The sequence below is a fragment of the Furipterus horrens genome, unplaced genomic scaffold, assembly GCF_987537825.1.
Source record: "Furipterus horrens unplaced genomic scaffold, mFurHor1.1.pri manual_scaffold_1, whole genome shotgun sequence".
Lineage (NCBI taxonomy): Eukaryota > Metazoa > Chordata > Mammalia > Chiroptera > Furipteridae > Furipterus > Furipterus horrens.
This window is the reverse complement of record NW_028327171.1, coordinates 44,873,768-44,898,052: the sequence shown is the minus strand read 5'-3', so window position 1 is coordinate 44,898,052 and position 24,285 is coordinate 44,873,768. Positions and strand designations below refer to the sequence as shown.

The following is a 24,285-nucleotide window of genomic DNA, read 5'->3' as shown; positions in this document are numbered from 1 at the left end:
GCTCTGACAAGGTGCACTTGAAGTGAGTATGGGCGTGAGAAGGCAGGGGACTCATGCCAAGAGGAAGGTCCCGGAATGGGGCCAGCTGATCTTTTTCCACAGACCTGGGACCCTTTCTCTCCACAGTTGGCTCAGACCAATGGCAGTGTGTTCACCACATGGGTGGGCCCGATGCCCGTGGTGGTGCTGAGCGGCCCCGTGCAGCACGTGGCTCTGCAGCCACCGCCTCTCCTCCCTCGTTCCCTCCCTTCCCTTCTTTATCTCCTCCTCCATTTCTAGTGGGGACTCTTCAAGGCAAAGTCAGGCTGACATCCTGGGAGGAGGGTATAGTTGAGCCCACCTTGAGGGCACCAGGCTCATGAACCTAGCAGCCCCCACAATGCCCCTCACTGGCTAATCAGAGCCCCAGCCCAAACTGATTGGGAAGGCTGTCCTGGGGTCTCCCTCCAGAATGGGGTGAAAGCCAGATGGCCTAGGCCTGGGAGGTTGAGAGGGGCTGCTGACTGTCCCCCAACCTGGGCCCGGGGGTCATCTGCAGCAGTGGGCACACGTGGCAGCGGCAGAGATACTTCTGCCTGGCGACCCTGCGGGGGCTGGGCCTGGGCAAGCTGGCACTGGAGCTGCAGCTGCAGGAAGAGACAGCAGAGCTGGCTGAGGCCTTCCACCTGGAGCAGGGTAAGGAACAGGCTGGGGGCAGGCTGTGGTAAGCCCACCTAATCCCCAAACCACAACGCGTCCCTGCTGAGGAGGCTGAGCCTCTTCTGTGTGCCTGTGTGTGTGTGCATGTCTGTGTGCATGTGTGTACACAAAGGGGCAGACCCTTTGTGGGTCCAGGAGGGAATTTGAGATACATCACTAAAGTGGGAGTTTCTACAAGGTGGGTGGGTACAGGCACAGGAACGTCCTGTCCACTGGGAAGCCAGACGCCCTTCCTCTCTGCAGGTGGGGAAATGTCCTCCCCCAACATCTCAGGCCTTTTACACCACCAACCTGTTTCCCCTCTGGAATATCCTAATCCACACCCCTGCCCTCCCTGTGAGAAACCATCGCTCCTTTCAGACTGAGGTCACCTGTCCTAAGAAGCACCGCCCCCACCACCCCTAGTCCCAGGGACAGCCAGTCCCTCCACCCTTCATTTCAGCAAGCTTGCCCGGCATGTTATTGTCATTTATAGAGTGTCTGCCCCCACACCTCTCTCTGAACTCACAGAAGGTGCTCAGTGAGTGTTTGTGGAGTGAACGTGTACAGAATGAGGTTGAGCGAATGCATGAAGTAGTCAATGGGTGACCCTAGCAAGATCGGATGTGCGCTCAGAGCAGTGCCCTTCTTGCCTCCTCACCCTGAGCCCCGCCCCTTGCTCTCAGGTAGGCCCTTTGACCTTCAGGTTCCCATTGTCAGGTCCACGTCCAGAGTCTCTGGGGCCCTCATGTTCGGCCACCACTTCCTCTTGCAGGATCCCTTCTTCCAGGAGCTGACTCAAGCCATCAACTTTGGCCTGGCCTTTCTCAGCACTGTTTGGGTAAGTTAGCCCTTGGAGAGGCAAGAGTGTGGGACCATTGGACAGCTGGAGCCCCAGGGCCTAACAGGGAGGGCAAGTGGTAGGCAGAGAGAAAGCCGCAGGGCCCTGATTCCGGGTTCCGTAAGTGGCTGCTGGTCAGCACGGTGACAGGTCGCAGAATCAAACCTTTAGCATGGCTGTGTGGACAGGGAGTAAGGGGCAGGTGACAGCCCCGTAAGCACAGCGAGCTGGGCCGACCACATCCCAGCTGAGCCCTAAGCACAGTCTCTGCTACCACTGCTCTCACTTCTGTCCAGATCATTTTGGGAGTGTGAAAGGTTTCCAGGTGACAAGCAGTCCTGGGGTGCCTGTGTCAGAGGCCCCAGCCCTCTTTGGAGCCCCCAGCACAGCTCTCAGCTGCCCTGGCTCAGGGGCCAGCACCTGAGCAGCACCCGCGTGAGACTCTCCCCACAGCTATACCATCTGTTCCACTGGATCTTCTACCGCCTCCCAGGACCTCGCCAGAAGATTTTCCAGTACCAGGAGGTGGCGAGGGGCTACATCCACCAGGAGATCAGCAGGCACAAGCTCAGGCAGGGTCTCCAAGGCCCCCCAAGGACTTCATCAGTTGCTACCTGGCCCAGATCACCAAGGTGGGTCTGAAAGAGCTTCAGAGGGAGAGAGGGGCTGTCTTCCTGGGCTGTGCCTCATTCCGAGGCCCCAGCCTCAGCTCCCCATCTCTGCCTCAGTCCTCATGTGCTCTGAGCCCCCTGAAGCAGCAACCATTTAGGGTTTTTCCTCCTCTTTTCCCAGGCCAGGGCTGCCTTCTCCAGACAAGGGTCTGATGGGAAGCAGAGAAGTTGGGTGGTGTCAGGGCCAGAACCCCAGGGCAGTCCCCACCCCAAAAGCCAGTGTAGTCCTCAGATTCAGACCCTTTCAAGGGGTCTGAACCCAGGGGAGTTCTGTCCCACAAATGTAGGGACAGACCTGGCCTCAGGTGGCCACCAAGACTCTGTAAGGGGAGAACTTCAGACCAGAAGCTGCTCCTCCTCCCGCCAACCCATCAACCTCCTGCCAGGCCACAGATGACCCCATCTCCACATTCAACAAGGAGAACCTGACCCAGGTGGTGACTGACCTGTTTCTGGGAGGCACAGCGTCACCACCCTGTGCTGGGCGCTCATCTACATGGTCCACCATGGAGCTGTCCATAGTAAGGGGCCTTGGCCACTCCCTAGTTCACTTCCCTGGGCCTCTTTCCCCGCTATGGGACCTCTGGTCTGCAGGCACCTGCCCACAAAATACTCTCTTTAGTCTCAGGGTCCCAAGGGTGGGTCCCACTCTCCCTGCTGTAGTACAGGAAGCGTTTGTGGCTTTGAGTCAGACAGGAGAGACTTCTAGTCCCACCTTATTACTTGCTGTGTGACCCAGGGGGCTGAGAATTTACCTAACAGATTCCCAGGTGGTGCTGATGTTTTGGGTTCAGGGACCACATTTTGAAAACAACTACTCTGTGTCACTCTTAATGACGCAGAATGCTCCACCAAATGGATGTGGTAATTCTTAACCTTTATTGGTGAACATTTAGGCTATTTGCAATTGATGTGCCTTAGGCTTGCTCTGTATTTTATATTATTTCTTTAACAGTAATTCTAGTAGAAATACCTGTCTTGTTTCTCTTGTTTTATAACCAGGTTAGAAAACCAAGTATCAAATAAGAAGAGGAAAGTTATATCATGATATTTAGGTCAAGAACAGCTACTGTATATGTGCATAAAACTTGAGTTGGGGCTTCCTGGGAGTCAAGGCAAAAAAGGAAATCCCAATTGATTATGACTCTCATTACATAATGAAAGGAACCATGCCTGTATCAGGAAAACTTTGGCTATCACCCTCCAAGAAGTTATTATAAAGATCATCATTCATCATATCCTTTCAGTGGGCCAGGGGACAATGCATTGGATTGTGCCTTAAGTAAGGAGTTTTTAATATTCTTCAAAATGGTAGCATCATCTTATCTCAAGGCTTTTTAAAAAATAAAAGTTTACCATGAAGTTGAAAACATTTGACAGAGAGTAAAAAAATATAGTTGAGGTTTGTAGCCCTCTGTGACCCAGCCTGAGACAGGTTTCCATGCAGGTTCCTGACATGAGCTGGAAGGAAACACAGTAATTCTTTCTCTTTGCCAAGGTTCACTGTGTACGAAAGGCTTTCTACTCACCACATTGTTCAAGTTTCATAAGGACTGACTGAGCCATTCATATCCTCGATAAAAGATGTTGATTGTATTAGTTATCTTTCTATCTTACCGTGTAACAAATTACTCCAAAGCTTAGCAACTTAAAACAACAGAATTTATTATCTCGCTGTTTCAGAGCATCAGGGATCTGGGTGTGGATTAGCTGGATGCCTCTGATTCAAGGTCTCTCACGAGGTTGTAATCAGGTGGCTGTCTGGGGCTGCAGTTGAATCTGAAGGTGCCACTGGGGGAGGTTCCACTGGAAGCTCACTTACATGGTTGTCTTCAGGGGTCACTTGCTCATGCACTGTTGGCTGAAGGCTGCCCTCAGTACCTTGATGTTTGAGCCTCCACATACAGCTGCTCAAAACATAGCAGTTCACCTGCTTTAGAGAGAACAAGTGAGAAAACACCCAAGACAGAAGCTACAGTCTTGGAAACCTCATCTCAGATACGAAAGCCCATCATTTTTGCCATTTTCTGTTTGTTAGAAGTGAGTCACTAGATCCAGCCCACCCTCGAGGGGAGGGGATTTCATAGGTAGTGAATGCCAGGACTTGAGAATCATCGGGGGTTATTTGAAAGGTAATGTAGCACCAATGCTGACATTTTAATGAAAATGAAACAGTCACACATCTTGGTGCCCTGGTGCAGGGTGACTACTCTGTGCCTGGAGGTGGTGACCAGAACCCCAAGACTTTCCTCAGAAAGCAGCCTTGGCTCAGCACAGATACTCCATCCTGTCTGTGGTAGCAGCCTCGCCGGTACGGTGTGGCACACTATGAAAGCGTTATGGAAGTAAGGTAGGCGGCCCAGCCTTCTCCACCATGACTGTCTTTGTTTAACTCTTAATACTGCGGTTCAGGGCAGACTTGACTCGAAGCGCCCTGCCGGGTTGCAATTATTTATTTCATCAGACTTGAGATTCCAGCCTCCTTACATTTCTTCTTTATAACAACCCTATCCTTTAGCTGTTATTGTTTTTATTATTCTTTTTTATATAGACAGGGAAACTTCAGCTTGAATAGCTCAAGTAACTGCCCCAAACATGCAGTAAGTGATTAACTGAGTTTCAAATTCATGTCCCTCTGATTCCAACGCTTTTGCTTCTTTTTACCACACTCCCGGCTGTTCATATTGCTCCAGAAACACCTCTCGACATCAGTAAATGAACCAGTGTGTGAGGTGGAGATGTCCTGCATTGTCCATCGGTCTGCCAGATTGGCTGATACGGAGCTGTCCTTGGCAGTAATTGGCTAGCAAGCTCACAGGTTTCACGAATGTCTCCCAAACTGTGAGGAGGACCATGCCATCAGCTCATCTTGCTGCTGGCCTGGCAGGATGCTCTGGATCCTGGTTGTCTAAAAGCCAAATTAGGTCAACTTTAAAAGGAAGGAACCAGGGTTCAGCTCCGTTTCATGCCATTTGGGATTAGAAATTTCCTTATTAAGAGTTCATTCCTGCCAATTTGATTCTAGGAGTTGTTCTGTGATAAGAGCTCCCAGGGAATATTAACAGCCTGGAATCAATATTGAGGTTTTCCAACTTGGGCGAGAGATGTCTCCTGAAAGTAGAATCAAAGCTTGACAGTAGATCGTTAAATGTTACAGATGTTCCTAAACTCCTCTGAGCTGTTCCATTGAGTGGTAATGACAACAGCAATGGTTCCTAATACAGTGGTGACATTTCAAACCTGTCTCTTCTCAGACATTCTATTTGATTATGAACTTCAAAATGCCATTTATTGGGAAGAAGCTAGCAGAGAGTCCCCAGGAGGTACCAAGCAGGCAGATGGCTCTGTCATTCGGGGAAGAGCGAAGGTTGCCCTTTTAGTGTGCTGGATTGGCTATGCTCTGAGCCTGATCCACGAATTAAGATCAGTCAGTCACTTTGCAAGAAGTCCAGAACATCACCCAGGACATGATACAAATAATTATGGAGGGAAAAGAGCATTTTGCCAGGAGACTCTGCATCTGAAGGTGACTAATAAGAACTGTTGTAATACAGAGGTTACTTCATCCAAGTAGGGAAAAGGAGGGGAAATTCCCAGAAGCATAATTAGGATATGTATAGTTCTCAAGGCAGCAGCAAGGACATGTGTCTCCCAAACCTTCTGTTTAAAACCATAGAGAGCCCCAGCTGGTGTGGCTCAGTGGATTGAGTGCCTGCCTGTGGAGCCAAAGTGTCGCTGGTTCAATTCCCAGTCAGGACACATGCCTGGGTTGTGGGCCAGGTCCCTAGTTGATGTTTCTCTCCCTCTCTTTCTCCCTCCCTTCCCCTCTCTCTAAAAATAAATAAATACAATTAAAAATATAAATGAATAAATAAAACCATAGAGAGACCAGGTCTGAGTTCCTGTGGGTCTAGATAACTAGGGCCAGGCCCTTCCCGTAAGGTGCAGTACTGCAACTTAAAAAAAATAAAAATAAAACAAAAGAAAAGGAAGTGCCTTCTGGAAGTATTTACATTGTCTGAATTTCTGCATTTTTAAATTGGCTTCTGTTTGGGATGCAGGCTTCAAACTCTACTGAGTATTTTAGTTTTGTTTTTAATTTCAAGATACCTTTGTGAAAACCAAGAATCCTGTCCTGCAGCTAGTCCTCTGGTCCCCACAGGGATGGATAAATTCATTCTCTGGTGTTGGTTTGAGCCTTCCTCAGAACCCCTGGAGCTGAGTGTCCTGGTCCTGGGTCCATAACCAACCCCATCCTGGCTCCACTTTGGCCTCCGGGTCAGCCCAGGCAGGGCCCACATGCTAAGGAGCAGAAATCACCAACAGAAGGAGCCTTTGGCTCTTTTCAGCTCCCATCTGATCAGCTGGAATCTCTTTCCAATCATGCACTTCTGCTTTGACATAAAGTGAGAGCTAGGCTTAGGGTTAACTTCTATTTTCCCCAATCCTAGAGTAAAGCTTTCTGTTTATTCTTCTTTTTATTATGCAGTCTTTCTTTCTCTTTGTCTATCTGCCATTTCATTTCTTCTCTCTCTCTCTCTTTCACACACACACACACACACACACATGCACACAACACACACACACAGTGTTCGTTGCGCTGTGCAGAACTTGGTCTCCTCCAGCCATGCCTGCAGCTTCTGGCCTTCTCCGTAGGAGGCAGTGGCCATCTCTGGCCTGGGTTGGAAGTTCTTAGCATAGGGGTGGGTAGCCCCTAGCCAAGAGAGTGTATGTTCAGCCTCGTCACTGATTTGAGCCTGGATAGAAGGAGCCTGGAGAGGGCCTGGCTGCCGAATCTTCATTAGGCCCTCTGGACCCTGGGAAACTCTCACCAGCATGTGGGGTGTTCTCTGAGCTCACTGTTCAGCCCAGGATCCAGGCTGGGTGCTGGGCCAGCTGAGGCTCCCTGAGCCACACCAGCTCATCTCTGCAGGGCACCATCATCCTGCCTAACCTGGTCTCAGTGCTCAATGACCCTGAGTATTGGGAGACCCCTTGATAGTTGAACCCCGGTCATTTCCTGGACAAGGATGGGAACTTCAGGGTCAATGAGGCCTTTGTGCCATTCTCTGCAGGTACTGGGCACAGCACTGGGCCATGGGCGGTGGGACATGGACAGCTAAGCTACCAGCCTCTGGCCTTTCCCCCTGTTTCCAGGGCATCAGGTGTGCCCAGGAGACCAGTTGGCTCGAATGGAGTCCTTCTTGATGTTTGCCACCCTGCTCAGAACCTTTTGGTTCCAACTGCCAGAGGGGAGCCCGGGGCTTAGACTGGAGTACATCTTTGGGAGCACTCTGCAGCCCTAGCCCCAGAAGATCTGTGCAATATCCGATCTGATCTGCCCTATCCCAGGTCCTAGGGAGAAGGGCCTATAGCTAGCTGGGGGTCTGTATTCCCCCTCTATCTTCCCTTGCTGTCTCTGGGCTCCTGAAATTTTGGAGAAGGTGAAGAGCAGGAGTCCACCTAGCTCCGCTGCTCATAGTTTCCCTTAACACAAACTCTATGGAGTGACATTAGAGAGTAGACTTTTTAAGCTTTCCACAAAGATAATTCAGTTTCGGTAGTTTAGTTAGGTTAGTTATGCTTTGGCAGGGAAGGATTTTACAAGGTTAGTTAAGGTTTGGCATTAAATTATTGCACAAAATTAATATGGGGAGCCAAGCATCACAAGGTAGCCGCTAAGGAGGTTCAGTGGGAAAGTCATTCGAGCAAAACTGTAAATATAACAACGCTTCCAAATACAACTGATGCTGGTGTCTGGAAAGCCAAAACTGGGCAGCTTATCTTCTGCCCTCTCCTGCCCTCTCCCGACCAAAGTGAAGAAGTGCGGGTCCCTGCAGACCTAGGACCGGAAAATACCTGCCCTAGTCTCTCTATCAGGCAAAGCCAGCTTCCCGTGCAACTGTTTTCATCCAACAATTCCTCCACCGAGGACTCTCTTTACTTCAGACCCTCCCAAGGATCCCCAAGTTTTGAAGCATTGTGTCTCCAGGTAAGTCTTGTTTATTTAAAAAGAGTAACCTGTATTAAGGAAATACAAATTAAAATCAAACTAAGAAAAAAAAAATAAAATAAAATCAAACTAAGATATCAGTACACACCTATTAGAATTGCTAAAAGCAAAACTGACAATCCCAAGTACTGGAACTCTGATTCGCTGTCGGTGGGAATGTAAAATAATACAACCACAGATCTTCTTTGGCTACTCCGCCCCCTTGCCCCTGGCTGGTTTGGCTCAGTGGATTGAGCCTCGGCCTGCGAGCTAAGTGTCGCTGGTTCGATCTTCCAGTCAGGGCACATCAGAGAAGGAAAACTCTGACTCCAAAAAACCTCCGCTGCCTTGCGGCATACCTCTTCAGGGGAAAGGCTAAGGGAGTAAACCCCGACAGAAAATCCGGAGCCGGAGTCCCTAAGGCGGTTTGACGTTGTAGTCAACACCGGCAACTCCTGCGGCGCACCTGAAGCCAAGCTGTATTGACTCCGTCTTTCCCTTGGACCCTTCAGCTGCGAAGAGAGGGGGGGTCTGCTGCATGGGCAACAGCAGACCCTCCATATCACCCTGCCAAGGCTCTGTAGCTTCAGCTTCACTGGAGAGGACACTCCAGCGCCATCGCAAGATGTCGATTCAACACGGGAGGAGACAGATACCGTGTCACTCCCGAGTTGGACTGCACAGCCATTCTCGGCGGTGCAGATAGACTCTTAAGAAGCTACACCATCGTCTCTCGAGACGGACGGCTGCCGACGAGGACTCCGCCCCCTCTCTGGCCCCACCCATGTGTATACCGGTGGGCGGGGCCAGCCGGGTCCCCAGGCTCTTGCGCCCGCAGAGCCTGATAGAGCCTTAGTTCTACGCAGTGGGTGAGGGGTGAGTGAGGATGAATAGCTAGACCCCTTGTCAAACGTGCAAGCTACAGGGTCCTGAGAAGTCTTATTAGTTTTGACTAGAGATCACAACATACAAAATCTGCCCTACAAGGTGAACGAGGACTGGTATTTATTTTTTAGTTCACTGAACAGAAGAAATCCAAGCTACTGCTTGTAAATTTACCAAGGAGGAAATAATCTCTGTTGCTGCAGGATGTGATAAAACTGGCGAGTACCCTGTCCCCCTATTAAAAGAGCCTGGGAACTTGGTCTAATGAATATACAAATTCCTTAAGTTGTGGAGGCCATGGACTCGGAACTCCTGATGCCTGTTTAATTACTGAAGAATTGGCTTATGTATGTACAGGAGTTCATGCTGCTATTGAAGCAAATTCTTTGGGGGCAAATACCTGTTATTATTGCTGGAAATGATCAACAACAAAGAAGTATTTGGGAAGGATGACTGAAGAGCCAGTGATATGTGTCTAACAGAACCTGAAGCAAGCTCTGATATAGCCAGTATAAAGACAAAGACCAAGGCAGAAAAGAAATGAGATGAGTATATTATTAATGTCAGAAGATGTGGAAAACCACAATCAGTATTTTTTTTTGGCTCGTTCTGATCCAGATCCCAAGGATCCTGCTAGAAAACCTTTTAAAGGATTTATTGGGGGAGCAGACACCCCAGAAATACAGATTAGAAGAAAAATTAAATATGGCCAGCAATGTTCAGATACAAGAGGTCTTGTCTTTGAAGATATGAAAGTGCCTAAAGAAAATGTTTTAATTGGTGAGAGAGCTGGTTTCAAAATTGCAGTGGGAGCTTTTGCTAAACTAGACCTCCAGTAGCAGCTGGTGCTGTGGGACTAGCACAAATTGCTGTGGAGGAAGCTACCAAGTATGCACTGGAGGGGAAAAGTTTTGGAAAGTTGCGTGTAGAGCATCAAGGAATATCATTTTTACTGGCTGAAATGGCAATGGGAGTTGAGCTAGCTAGATTAAATTACCAGAGAGCAGCCTGGGAGGTTGATTCTGGTTGCTGAAATACTTATTATGCATCTTCTTGCAAAGGCATTTATTTGTTGGAGATACTGCAAATCAGTTAGCTACTGAAGCTGTGCAGATTTTAGGAGGCAATGGATTTAATATAGAATACCCTGTAGAAAAAATAATGAGACATGCCAAAATATATCAGATTTATGAAGGTACAGCACAGATTCAAAGGCTTATTATAGCTCATGAACACATTGGAGGGTACAAAAATTAACAAGATTGCTGTAGGAACATGATTAATTGTTGGGTAAATAAAACATAATCCCTTACTTAAGCTACAGAAAAGAGGAAGGGCTTTAAGACTATAAACAGCGTGAGGGAACTTTCTGGGGTGATGAAAATTTTCTGTATCTTGATTGTGATGATGGTTACACAGATGTGTGTTTGTCAGAAATCATTAAACTGTACACTTAAAAGGGTGAATATTATTTTATATAAATCATATCTCAATAAACCTGACTTCTGAGAAAGGAATGTCTTATCTTTATCCTTTATTTAAAAGATATACATATGAATAAACCAGTGTTTCTAGTTAGTAGGATATCAATCATCACTGCTACATTAAGCTGGTAGAATTCCAGCCAGAAATAAGGAAATGTGATGTATTTAGTTTAGCCTCTGGCCTGTTTGCAAGCAAATATATAAGTTCCTCTAGGCTTTTTGAGATCTTGAAGCTTTCTGACAGATAGCTCATTTTCTGTGTGGAACCACACCCAGCACTGGGGGAGTCCAGACTGGGTGGGACCCACTGGACAAGTGAGGTCCCAGAAAGCAGCGGAAAACCTGGGGCTCTCTTGCCTGGAGATCCAGAGCCAAGGCTGATGACTCTTTGTGACCCAGGCAGGCCCTAAGGTGGAGAAAACAAAGCGGGTCCTAATTCAGCTGCTTCTTGCCTTATTCTCCTGACCCTCTGCCAGTTCTCTTTTGGTTAGTGCCCTTGTGGTATATTAAGAAATGTATTTGGTCTTTGTCCCCATTTCTGGCACAAAGCTCCTCAAACCCCTGGAATTTCTTGAGTGATAGGAGTGTCTTTTGTTAGTCATAAGAAGCCCTTTTTCATCTCATGCTAATGAGGTCATTTAGGATGGAACCCCCGGGTAGCCTCAGAATGGGGCTGGTGACCCAGTTGGAGGGTTGGAACTTTCAGGCCCACATTGGGAAGGTGTGGGGAGAGAGAGCAGATTAAGTTCTGTAAAAGCTCTTGAACAAACAATTTGATGAGCCTTCAGGTTGATGAACAAATCCACATGCTGGGAGGGTGGTGCACCCCAATTTCATAGGAACAGAAGCTCCTGTGCTGGGGACCTTCTGGATCTTGCTCTATGTACCCCTTTATGTGGCTATTCATCTGTATTCTTTATAATATCTTTTATAATCAGTTGATAAACATAAGTAAATAAGTCCCTGAGTTCTGTGAGCTGCTCTAACAAATTGATCAAACCAAGAAGGGGATCATGAGAATCTCTGAGCTATAGCCTGTTGGTTAGAAGCATGAATGATGACCTGAACCTGTGGGAACAGTCTTATGGGACTTATCCCTTAATCTTTAGAATCTGACACTATCTTCAGGTTTTGTCAGAAATTAGTTAATTTCTCGATGGTGTTGAAAAACACCCATTGGAGCCTCTATCTGGAGCTTGCAGGACCTCTAACACCCACGGCTACCACCATCGAGCCTCCTGCTTCCCAGCAATTGTCATCAGTTTGGCTCAAATAAACTCATAAAAATTGTCTACAGGTTTTGGATGTTTATTATGCTGACAACAGGTCCCAATCAAGAGCTGAGAGCCCTGATATTTTTCTACCCTATTGGAAACTTAACAAATTAGCCTGACACAGTTTTACAGATGCTGGTAGAAAACGCAAGAATTTTGGGTCACAATTTATTGCTCCCAGAACTAGCATTAGCCAGAGTCTCAGTATTTTTGTGCTGATTGTCTGAGCTCCAATTCCCATGGGGGAACTCAATGAGGGCTAGCTGACACCTGCGCACTCAGTGGGGTGCTACAGGAGAGGAATGCTGAGCTCAGGAAATTGGAATCTTTTATAATAGGAAGTAAGCATGCCTTGGTTTTGTATGGCAACAGTGTCTTTTTTCTTCCAATGTGTTATGGACTGAATTGTGTCCCCCTAAAGTTTAAAAATCATATGTTGAAGCCCTAATCCCGAATGTGATAGAACTTGGAGATGGGGTCTTTGGAAGATAATTAGGTGTAGATGAGGTCATGAAGGTGGAGCCCTCATGATGGGATTAGTGCTCCTCCAAGAAGAGACTCCAGAGAGCTTGCTGTCTCTCTTTGCTATGTGAGGGCACAGCAAGGAGTTAGCAATCTGCAGCCAGGAAGAGAGGTTACACCAGAACTTGACCATGCTGAGACAGGCTAGTGAGCTGGGACAAGTGGAATAGGGAAACTGAGACAGAGAGTTGCTGACCAAGCAGTTTGCAGCCATCAAACAAACCCTATCTTCCCTAAACCAATGCTGGCTGGGTAGCTCAGTTGTTTAGAACACTGTGCCAATGTGCGAAGGTTGTGGGTTCAATCAGGGCACATAAAAGAAGCAATTGATGAATGCATAAATAAGTGGAATCACAAATCAATGTCCCTCTCTCAAATCAATAAACAAAATTTAAAAATAATACTTTAGGAAAAAAAGAATAAATGGTTTACCCTTCTCCCCAACTAGAAAAATAGCTCAAATCACCCTACTCAGGGAGCTAGATAGCAGAAATCCAGTTAATGCCATTTGCCAACCACACCCAAGAACAGATGAAGTTAAGGGAATAGATATTATTTTGGAACATCAGCATAAAGCTAGTGAGTATGTTACAGAGTGGGGGGTCTCCAAAAATCCCCAGAGCCTGCGGGTTGGGGGATGGGGAAAAGAAAACAGCTTTTAAGATGCCTTCACATGCCTGTGGCTAGTGGCTAGTGTCTTTGTTACACAAATGGCTTTGATACCTCCAAGGACCCAAGAAGATGGGAGGAGTTTTGGGACGGAGAAATGGTACAGAGAGCACACAGAGCCTGCGCAAGGTTCTGTGAATGGTCAGAACTGGTTACCACACCCACTGCATCAGGGGATGCAGTCAGAGGTTTAAAATAAGCGGCAGACATTTTTGAGAGAGTTCTCCATGCGGTTTTGAGAAGGGAGAATACAATGCAGCTTTGAAAGGGCAAAGAGAGAACCATTCGTGATCCAGTGCAACATGGCACATGCTTTCCTGGACTGTTATACAGAGGCTGATGACATCGTACTCCAGATCCTGAAGGAGACAGCTGACAGATTAAGGGGATGGGGAACTTCTGGGCATGTTTTTGGCTTCTAGCCTTTTGGGGAGCAAGGGAAGTACCAGGTCCCGTGGGAGAACAGGGCTCTGAGCTGAAGTGCTCACTGTCCTCCCCAGGTTGGAATATTGTAAATAAAGATGTTTTCCTCAACACTAGTTGTTGGGTTTTACACCAAGGCACCACATGAAAGAACCCCCTTTCGCTCTGTAACAAGTATTATATTGAGATCCTCCCCAAGACCTCCCCTAAACCCACAGCCTTTAAAACCTTAAAAACAAAGGTTCCAGCACATGCATGTTTCCTCCCGGGAGTGCGCCCACACCTTTCCCTTCCCCCATCTTCTTAACCCCACCAGCATGCATCTTCTAAACCCTAGGGGACCCCACAAGGCTTGCAACCAGGGAGCAATGGGGAGCGGCAGCTCATCCTGGGCTAACCCCCTGAATCTGTCTGTCTCCAAGGTCCCCTTTTCTCTGTCTTGCTAGAGGGCCAACGCAGCCCCACCTAGGTGCTCCTGTTGCTTCTTCTATCCCAAGCACCTTCTTGTCCTAGTGTCACCAGCTTTAATAAACACATTCTCAGAATCACCTGAACTTTAAAATCTTGCCTGTACTAAATCAAGAACCTGCACACTACTGGCTGGCCCTAGGCAGACCCACTCGGGGCCAGGTTCCTCTTCAGGTAACAATGCTAGCACCTTGACCTTGAGATAGGATAGTGAAAAGCCAGGAAAATTCCTTGGCAAGTAGTATAGGGAAACTGAGACAGATAGCTGAGCACAATGTCTCAGCAATTTACAACCAGGTGCAGATGGTCCCCAGGGCCAGGCCCAGAATGCTTGGCAGGGGGAAAAACTGAGAAAACAAGGACCACACCCACAGGGTGGAAGAAACAAGAAAACTGGTGACTCCCAAACCAGTAGAAAATAATTAGCAGCAAAGGGCAAATGTAATTAGAGGGTCTCTGAGCCAGAGTTAACAGTATTAGCATATTTACAAATCAGAAAAGGGGCATTCCTCAGCTCAGCACAAATGCTTCTGAGGACAAAGTATATCTGAGATCAAAGGTGGGGAGATAGTCATCACCAAACTCTGGGAAATGGGAAAATGTAACTAGACAGCCCAGCAAACAAGAAAGAGAAATTTCAAAGAAGATCTGGAGACAGACCTATAACCAGATCACCCTCAGTTAACACATTGTGTACCAGGGTATTTAAATACCTTTTAATCCTCTGTTCTGGCAGGCTTTTAAGATTTAAATATGGTTATATGGCTAATATTAATGAAATTACTTCACAAAATTAACAAGCTACTACTATCCTTAATAAAAAAAGCAAATGAAAAATTACTACTGAATGTCTAAATAACTTTATTTGTTTAAAATTACGCGATCAAATGACGAGAATTCTTGCCATCCCAACGCCAGGTGTTAATTTAGTTAATCGCGTTAGATTGTAACTCTGGAGTATCCAGCATGGAAAAACGGGAAAGGAGGAGGAGGAGAGGGGAAGGTGGAGGAGCTTTACTTGCATTAGGATAAAAACAGCCAGCTCCACCTTTTCTGCGTGCACCTTGATTTGGCTTTTAGGCTGTGCCCAGAGCTGCAGATCTGTGAATAAACAACTGCCTCAGTTACTGCTGAAATCCTGTGTCCCAGTGCTTTATTATGAGTGTTTCTCACAAGGGTAACCTCTTCTCCCTGGGACTTTCCTCCCTGGAGATAACATCTAGGCCTGAGTTGTATTTCAGCCCCAGGCCCAGAAAGGCAGCAAAACCATGTGGGCCATGCCAGAACCAACTGCAATGACTGAAGAGCCCCTGCTCCGTCACTGAGCAATCAGTAGAGACCACGACCCTGAAAGGACACACCTGGAGAACTGATGAGTATTCTACTAAAACCCTCCCCTGAGAACTTCCCTAAGATTCCCCCCCTGCAAGAAAGAGATAAAAGCCTCCAGACAAAGGATCGAGCCTTCTCTCTCCCTGGAGGGAGCAGCTGGTACCATTTCCTTTCCCTCCTTCTCCCCCTTGTTTCCCCACAGGCATATCTTCTCAGCTTTAAGGCAATGGGCACCTGGCAGCTTGTCCCAGGCTAATCCCCTGAACCTGTCTCCGAAACCCCAGCCTAGTCTCTCCTGTTGCTTTTTCTATGATAAGCCTTTCCCTGTTACACTGTCTCTGGCTTTAATAAATGTAGCCTCATAGTCACCTGGACTTGTGTTGTGAAATCTTTCCTACACGACATCAAGAACTCACATGCTACAGCTGGTCTGAGGCAGCCCCGCTCAAGGCCAGTCCCCTCTCTGGTAACAACCTCAGACTTCCACCCTCCAGAATTGTGAGAAATAAATGTCTGTTGTTTAAGCGACTTGATCTTATGGTATGTTCTCGTGGATGCCCAAAGTAAGCTAAGACACAGGGCTATAAGCAAGCCTGCCCCTTTGCTCTGGAGGAAAGTATCTTTATCTTCCAACGTTGTTTGCTTGCTTACCACTTACTATTAAAATGGTAGATATCCCAAGTTCAGTGTTCTTTAGCTGAGATGCAAATCTACTGCTTGTTCAGCATCCATGTGGCCCATGGCACTGCCGCTGTGGGACTTAGAGAACAAGGGGAACCCGTGCAAACGTGATGCACATGCTGCTTGTTGAGCTGTGTGAGTAACAATCTTTTGTCTCTGACTCAAGAGTCTCCTGGTTTCTGCCAGCATCCAAACTTATTAGTTTGCAAATAGAGTAAAATCAAAGTCCCAGACTTGACTGTCAGGGCAGCTTTGCTCTGAGAAATCACCCGGAGACCACTGTGGGATTAGGCAATGCATTTATTGAGGGAAAAGGGGAAGGGGGGAGGGGAGAGGCAGCTCCCAGACCAACTCAAGGCCCCATAGGAGCAAGGGGAATTCGGAGCAAGGGAACTGGGAACAGGGAATGGGCACTCTCAGTCCTCTTCGTGAGCCTGTAGGAGTCCCACCCGCTCTTCTGCAGACACTTTTTTTATACTTGTCAACCACACATTTTGGTGAGGGTGAGTTTGCTTATCAACCTATTCAGTAGATCATTTACATCTCATTGCCCCCCCACCCCAAACCAGGTAAGTTAACATAATGAGCTAGGTCCATTACCATTTCCCCTGGGAATGGTTTGAGCCATCAACATATCTTTCAGGAGCTGCTAGGTCCATTAGCATGCCCTTTGGGAATGGCTAAGTCCAAGGCCAGGTTGATTAGCATATACCAAAAGTCCAGGTGTGCATTCTAGCTGCCTCCATGTTCTGACATTGATATCTATGACATAACTAAAGTGAATTTATTTTAGTTTCTCAAACAAGTCATGCCCTGGGAGACATCACAAATGCTATTCTCTCTGCCTAGAACATTTTGGCCCTTCACTTCAGTTTCCCTGGGAAGTCTTCTCCCTGTCTCCCATTCCCCATCTCTCAACTGTGTTACTGGCTCCTCCTCTAAACTCCCACAGAGCCTTCTGCTTCTCTGATCACAGCACTTTTGTTACAGAATCCCTGGGCTGCTCCAATTGAAACCTAGAACCCCTGGGCTGCTCCAATTGAAGCCTAGCACCCATGGGCTGTTTAGTTAGGGGCCCGATTGCCCGCCACCATAATTATAACTCTCAATACCAGAGTTTAGTGAAAAGAAAAAGAATTGTTTAACAGTTATATAGATTTAGATTATTTGCGGATTTCTGCCGTTAAGTCTTATGTTCCTTAAAACACCCACAAACACATATTTCTTCCTCTCCCTACCAAACCAGGCTAGTTTTAGAAAAGTTAGAGAAACTGTTTCCCTACTTCCTAGACACAGTTCAGCTTTACCGGTAGCTGCCAATCATTCAATTCTGTGTTATGGTGCTTGCCAGCTTTTAATCCAGAACTTCGTAGATTCCCAGCCTTTCCTTTCCAAAACCACAAAGGTACTCCCCCTTCTCCAAGCCGAAAGGTGTTCTCTCCTATTCAAAGCAGCATGGTGTACCTCTCTTTTCCAAGCTGCATGGCGTACCCTCCTTTCTAATCCGCACGGAGAACCTTCCTTTTCAAAACCGCATGGTCAGTCCCGTTAAAATGTCTGCCGCTTATTTTTAAATCCCTTACTGCGTCCTGTGACACAGTCAGCATGGTCCCCAGTTCTGACCATTCACAGACCCTCAGAAGCTCTGTGCGCTTTTTCCATACCATCCCCTGGTCGAAGACCCCTCCCATCTTCCTGGGCCTTGGATGCATTAAGTCCATTTGCATAACAAAGACACTAGCCACCAGCCTCAGGCATGTGAAGGCATCCTGAAAGCTGCTTCCTTGTCCCCATCTCCCAGCCGCAAGCTCTGGGGGTTTTTGAACACCCCCCCCCCCTTCTGTAACACTTTGCCCAATGTACTGCAACTGCCTGTTTATTTATTTGAATGCTTCTCTCCCAATAGAGTGGGATCTCTGTGATGTTGATGGGGGAAATCAAGAGTTGGAAAATTTTAGTTTTAGGTAATAGTTAATAAGCTTAGTAGTTAATGCATGTAAAAACTATTGTTTCAGGAACTGGAGGTATGGCCCACCCCGACTCCAGGATAGCACAAGAAATTCAACCTTTGTGCTCCAGAAGAGACCTTAAGCAATCAAGATGGTATCTGAGCCATTGTGATCCAGGGAAAACAGACATCCTGCCACCCAGGACACAGGATTCAGATAGAAAATCACCAACAATGGATGAAAGGATGTTAGGGAAATTGCCAGAAGGCAGCTTTTATCTGATTATCCTTTCCTGAATTCCAATTCCCTTACCTACACTTTTTTCCTCCTTATAAAAACGCTGGCTCGAAAGGAAATGGTCAGTTCGTGTACCTAACCCACTATCTTCTCAGATCGCCAGCCATCTGAATAAAGTCGTCGTCGTCGGCAGCCGTCCGTCTCGAGAGACGATGGTGTAGCTTCTTAAGAGTCTATCTGCACCGCCGAGAGTGGCTGTGCAGTCCGACTCGGGAGTGACATGGTATCTGTCTCCTCCCGTGTTGAATCGACATCTTGCGATGACGCTGAAGCTACAGAGCCTGGGCAGGGTAATATGGAGGGTCTGCTGTTGCCCATGCAGCAGACCCCCCCTCTCTTCGCAGCTGAAGGGTCCAAGGGAAAGACGGAGTCGATACAGCTTGGGTTCAGGTGCGCCGCAGGAGTTGCCGGTGTTGACTACAACGTCAAACCGCCTTAGGGACTCCGGCTCCGGATTTTCTGTCGGGGTTTACTCCCTTAGCCTTTCCCCTGGAGAGGTATGCCGCAAGGCAGCGGAGGTTTTTTGGAGTCAGAGTTTTCCTTCTCTGATCTGAATAAAGTACCCATAAAGATTCAATATCTTTCTCTGCTTATTGGTTCTGGTAGTGACAAGCAGCATGAAAGCCGACTTTTCTGGTTTCAATGTTGTTACAGAACCCCTGGGCTGCTCCAATTGAAAACAAACCCACGGGCTCTTTAGTTAGGGGCCCGATTGCCCGCCGCCAAAATTATAACTCTCAATACCAGAGTTTAGTGAAAAGAAAAAGAATTGTTTATTTAACAGTTTTATAGATTTAGTTATTTGTGGATTTCTGTTGTCTTATATTCTTTAAAACACCCATAAACACATATTCTTGCCTCCCCCCTACCAAACCAGGCTAGCTGTAGAAAAGTTAGAGAAACCGTTTCCCTACTTTCCAAACACAGTTCAGCTTTACCAGCAACTGCCAATCACTCTTCTGATTGGGGAGGTCCTTTCTGTGCTGGGGTGCCCTCCATCTCTCAATGCAGAACCGCCTGGATTCTCAGCCTCCTTGCAAACTGCCTTCTTCCTCCAAACCGTGCGGATCTCCTCTCCTCAAAACCGCATGGCGAGAGCCTCTTAAAGCAGCCTGGAGACCCCTTCTCCAAGCCACATGGAGAACTTAGCTTCTTTATTCCGCATGGAGAAGGCCCCTTCACCAAGCCGCATGGAGGGGGCGAGAGAGCGAGAGCGCGAGAGCTAAAATGTCCAAAGCTGCTTATATATCCCTGACTGCGTCCTCTGACGCAGGGGTTGTTGCAAACAGTTCTGACCATTCACAGAACCTCACGCAGACTCGGTGTGCTTTTTCCATACCATCCCCTGGTTCAAGACCCCTCCCATCTACCTGAGGCTTTGGATTCATTAAAGCATTTTGCATAAAAAAGACACTAGCCACCAGCCTCAGGCATGTGGAGGCATTCTAAAAGCTGCTTCCTTCTCCCCATCCCCCAGCCTCAAACTCTGGGGATTTTTGGACTCCCCTGTTTCTGTAACAATGTCAAAGATAGTATTTCCTAAAATAGACCCCAGAATTAGCACATTTTCTGGCATACTGTATGTATGCTAAATGCCTATTTATGAAATGAATGCAGTGCTATTATACTAATATGCATAGAGCCATATAAAGCACAAATAAAGGTCATCTAAATTAAAGTGAAGGTCTTCAAAGGGCCTTAAGGGAAACCAGAATATGTCAGCACAAAATAAGCCTCTTTGACATAAAAGTTATTTTGAGCTAAAGGCAACTGTGAAGCAGCAAATGCAGAAAATGTTTCCAATTTTCTGCCTAAAGGCAAGAAAGAAATGTCTCCTTTCCTGGAGAAAGACTCTTAATAAGCCTGGAGATGGAGACCAGGGACCAGAGTAATCTGCAAACAAACCTAGTTAAACTAACTCTTATCCTCCTAGTTAAAGAAGATAAGGATTACCTAGCCCTAGGTGGTCTATCCCTAGCACAAACCCTACTGTCTTGTCAATTATTCACAAATTCTTGGTTATTTGTCTAAAAGATGTAAAAACTTTCTGTTCTGGTTCACTTCATTCTCTTGTGAAGACTCCCGTGTACATTTAAAAAATTCAATAATAAGATCTGTGTGCTTTTCTTTTGTTGATTTGTCATTGTCAGCTAATTTTCAGACCTCTTAGGGACTCTAAAGGTCAAGGAAAACTTTGTCCTCACATACAGCCTCCTAGAGGAGGTGAGGTTGGGGTTATCTGAAGGACAAGTTGGTTAGGAAGGCTGAGGAGGGAGAGAGGGGAAAGGTGCCTGAGGCAGAGACAATGGTATGTGAACTCTGGGAGAAGTAGCAACACAAAATTAGTTTGCCTTTCAGAAACTGCAAATGGTTCAGTATGGCTGCAACTAGGGTCGAGGGAGTGATGGAGTGGCAGGAAAGAAAGCTGACGGATAGGTAGGTAGCAAGGGCTGCTGGATCCTAAAGTTTGGGCTTTATCTAGAAACAAGCTTTTCGTTTCAGGCTTAGACGTTTTATTAACGATACGAGGTGCATCCTCGTACGTGTGTCACAACCTGAAATGGTGAAATGCAGAAAAAAATAGTAATTAAGAAAACTTGGGCCCTGGCTGGTGTGGCTTAGTGGATTGAAAACTGGTTTACGAAAGGAAAGATTGTGGGTTCGGTTCCCAGTCAGGGCACGTGCCTGGGTTGAGGGCCAGGTCACTGATTGAGGGCATGCGAGAGGCAACGAATTGATGCTTCTCTCACACATATATGTTTCTCTCCCGCTCTCTCTCCCTCCCTTCCCCCCTCTCTCAAAATAATAAATAAATAATCTCGAAAATTAAAAATAAAAAAAAACTCGGGTTACAATGTTGTTTTCTCCATTTATTTATCTTTGAACCTCTGCACCATTGCAAAACAGTAATATCAACCTCGAGTTTAGGAAGGATTAACTCAGAGAAAGTGCCTGGTGCTTGGCATTACTCAATAAATGTTAGTTTTCCCTTTCCTTTTTCCTCTGGGCCTCCCCTGCAAATGGGATGGAGGGCCAGTCGCTCTCCCAAGCCCCTCTGAGGTCCTGGTTTAGGTATCCGGGGGGAACCGCTAAGGTTCTCCGAGCTGGTCCCCAGTCCCTCGGGTTGGTCCGGCGGAGGCTCAGCCGCGCGGGGGCGCTGTAAGCTGCTCCTCGCACTCTATGGTTTTTCCTTCGCCCCGGAAGTGGTTCCGCGGTCGGGGTTGGTAAGGTTGGGCCATGGTGGAGCAGAAGTTGGGAAGATGGCGTGGCGAGGTTGGGCGCAGAGAGGGTGGGGCTGTGGTCAGGCGTGGGCTGCGCCGAGGAGCTGCCGCAGCTGCGAGGGGCTCCCTGTGACCCTGTCCCCGCCGCGGCTGCTCGAGCGCAGGTAATGACCGCCCCTCTACGCTTCTCGCCTCTCGGCCCTTAGCTCTGGCTGCGCATCCTCGAGGGCGGAGGCCGTACGAGCCTCTCGCTGCTCCCGGCTCATCCCACTGCCTCTCCGGTCCCTTCTTATCCTCCCCCTTTCTTTTCTCGCGTCTGTCCAGTTCTCGCCGTGCCGCCCTGCCCTGGGCTGGGCGCAGAGTGACCAGCGCGGTCCAGCTCTCTCCGTGAGCGCGCACTGTCCCCCTTTCCCGTCGGGAAGGACGAGACGGGAAGGGGAACTAACCTCTGAGGGCTAATTGTGTGCCACGCCTCGTAACCCCTCCCTCCCGCCTTTCTTTCCCTCTCTCGCTCTTCTTGCTTTCTTTCAGTCTCCCTCTCCATCTCTAACTCTTTTTCTCCCACTCTCTTTCCTTTTTCCTTTTTTCCTTTCCTTCCTTTAGAAATTTTGATCTTTTTATTCGTTAAGCATTTTTTTTTGTTTGTTTGTTTAAAGTAGACTTGAGCCGTCTCCCGGTGGCTCAGTGGTTGGAGCGTGGTCCCATACACCAGAAGGTTGCGGGTTTGATTCCTGGGTTGGGGGCGTAAGGGACACAAGAGGTCATGTTTCTCACGTGGATTTGTTTTTCTCTCTCGAGTCAGTGAGCATGTTCTCGGGTGAGGATTTAAAATAAATAAGTACATAACATACATAAATACATAAATAAAATTGCAGACACCATTCTTAGCAGGCAGCCAAATCCACCCTTCAAGGCCATAATTTGTCAATCCATAATTTAGCAGCTTGTTTAGAAATACAGAATCTCAGATTTACCCCACCCAGACCTATAGAATTTGAACTTGAGTTTAACAGGATCCCCAGGTGATTGACATGCACATTAAAAACTTTCCGTACTTTTGGTAGGTGGCAACTCTGCCTGCACATGTGAATCACCTGGGGAGCTCTTTAAAAAATTGATGTTTCAGCCCTACCCCCTGGAGAGAGTTATTTAATTGGTATGGAGCTCTGGTATTTTTAAGTATGGCGTTACTCAGAGATATTACGGTTTCAATTCCAGACCACTGGAATAAAGCGACTCACAGTAAAGGGAGCTGTAATAAAGCAAGTCGTAATCTTTGTGCTGGTGGAAGGGCTTGCCTTCAATTTGTAAATGCAGCATCTGTGAAGTGCAGTAAAGTGAAGCGCAATAAAATGAGGTATGCCTGTATTTTTAAGAGCTCACCAGGCAATTCTGATGTGGTGTATGGGGAGAAAAGGGTGTTTTGTGAGAGTTATTTGAGTGAAACTGATGACATGCTGGGGAGCAGTATCTCAAGTGCTCTGGAGAATAACAGTTTTGTAGCTGCTTTTATGCATTTGAAATTCAGGGGGGAAAGTATGAAAGATTATGTGGAGGCTGGAGGAAGTGAGACAGTGGTCAGAATACAGAATAATTAAGATACTGTGCTCTCTGACAGGCTTTAGTAGAAGGGGTCTGGTACAACACTGCAGTGATTGGGGGTTGTGGGGGATAAATGGTAATGGGAAAATGCAATTAAAAATAAAATATAAAAAAAGAAGGGTCTGAAAAGGAGGAATTCAGAGGTGTGTTAACTTAAATACATGGAAACAATAGTGTTTGCTTAAGACCAAGATAAGCCTTCTTAATAAAGAAGTTAGGTGCCTTTGGTGTGAATACCTACCATGACGTGCCTAATTAAGAATTTATGCTCTGGCCCGGCTGGTTTGACTCAGTGGACTGAGAACCGGTCTGCAAACCAAGGGGTCGCCAGTTCCATTCCCAGTCAGGGCACGTGCCAGGGTTGTGGGCCCAGGTCCCCAGTTGGGGGCGTGCCAGAGGCAACCGCACATAGATATTTCTCTCCCTCTCTTCCCCTCTAAAAATAAGTAAAATATTTTTAAAAGAATTTATGCTTAGATCACCCTGTTAGATTACTTCTATAGAAGTCACCCTTTTTCATCTGCAAAGTTTATGAACATGTGCATGCACATGGGAGTACTCAGTGATAAGTAACCCAAAGGAGTGGTTAGAACTTGAGTTTCTATACCATTTTAACAAAAGAACAGTTTTAGAAAAACGGCAAGGCAAAGGAAAAGGACTTTTGAGTTTCTAGGGCAGCAAATTGTGGGAAGGTACTTTATGAGGGAACTGATGGAAGTTGAGGGCTAGTTATGTAGTTTCCTCTGGTGTCTTCTCTGGGTTCCTCTGTGTTTACAATTGTCTCATGATTAAGTTCTGTCCTTTTTAGTGAAGAGGGGAGAGTGAGTACACCTTTACAAATTTATATCCTTTAGGCAAATAGAGGCAAGGCAGGGCACTTTTCTTGTATTTGCTTCATCTTAGTTGCCTTCAGTTCAAAATAATCCTTACACCAAAGTGGCATATTTTGGGGTGGCATATTCTGCTACTCTTCAGGAACCAAGATTGAGAATTAATGTTTTAGACTAAGCTTTCAAAGTCATACCTGTGTCTGCCTCTGCTGATGCAGTAGATTAAAAAGCATGGCCACAGAGTTGAAATCTATTTCCCTACTCCTTGAAGCTGGGTTGGCCTTGTGACTTGCCTTGACCAGTAGCATGTGGCAGAACTAATGTGCACAGAGTCTGGGCCTCAGGAGGCCTTGCAGCTTTAGCCTTTTGCCTCTTGGAACACTCCCACTGCTGTGGTAGAAGCCCCTGCTAGATTATTGATTACTAAGAGACCATTTGGAGGAAGGCAGCCAGCTGACAACCAGTA

The 24,285-nt window shown here is 47.0% G+C and overlaps 1 protein-coding gene and 1 pseudogene across 2 annotated transcripts in view; both read left to right on the top strand.

Moving 5' to 3' along the window:
• The first annotated feature begins 75 nt into the window (after positions 1 to 75).
• On the top strand, positions 76 to 10,324 carry LOC150020974 (medium-chain specific acyl-CoA dehydrogenase, mitochondrial-like; annotated as a pseudogene).
• An 11,059-nt stretch (positions 10,325 to 21,383) lies between these two features.
• The window catches only part of PARL (presenilin associated rhomboid like), a 28,173-nt gene continuing 25,271 nt past the window's right edge, over positions 21,384 to 24,285 (top strand). Inside the window, exons 1-2 of one of the 2 annotated variants that reach the window (XM_090274599.1) lie at positions 21,494 to 21,551; positions 22,606 to 22,744. In XM_090274599.1, coding sequence (XP_090130725.1) covers positions 22,740 to 22,744 — 5 coding nt within the window. In that variant the 5' untranslated portion in view covers positions 21,494 to 21,551; positions 22,606 to 22,739. Of the gene's footprint in view, positions 21,552 to 22,605; positions 22,745 to 24,285 lie in introns of both variants that reach the window. The other variant, XM_090274589.1, reaches the window with a different exon arrangement.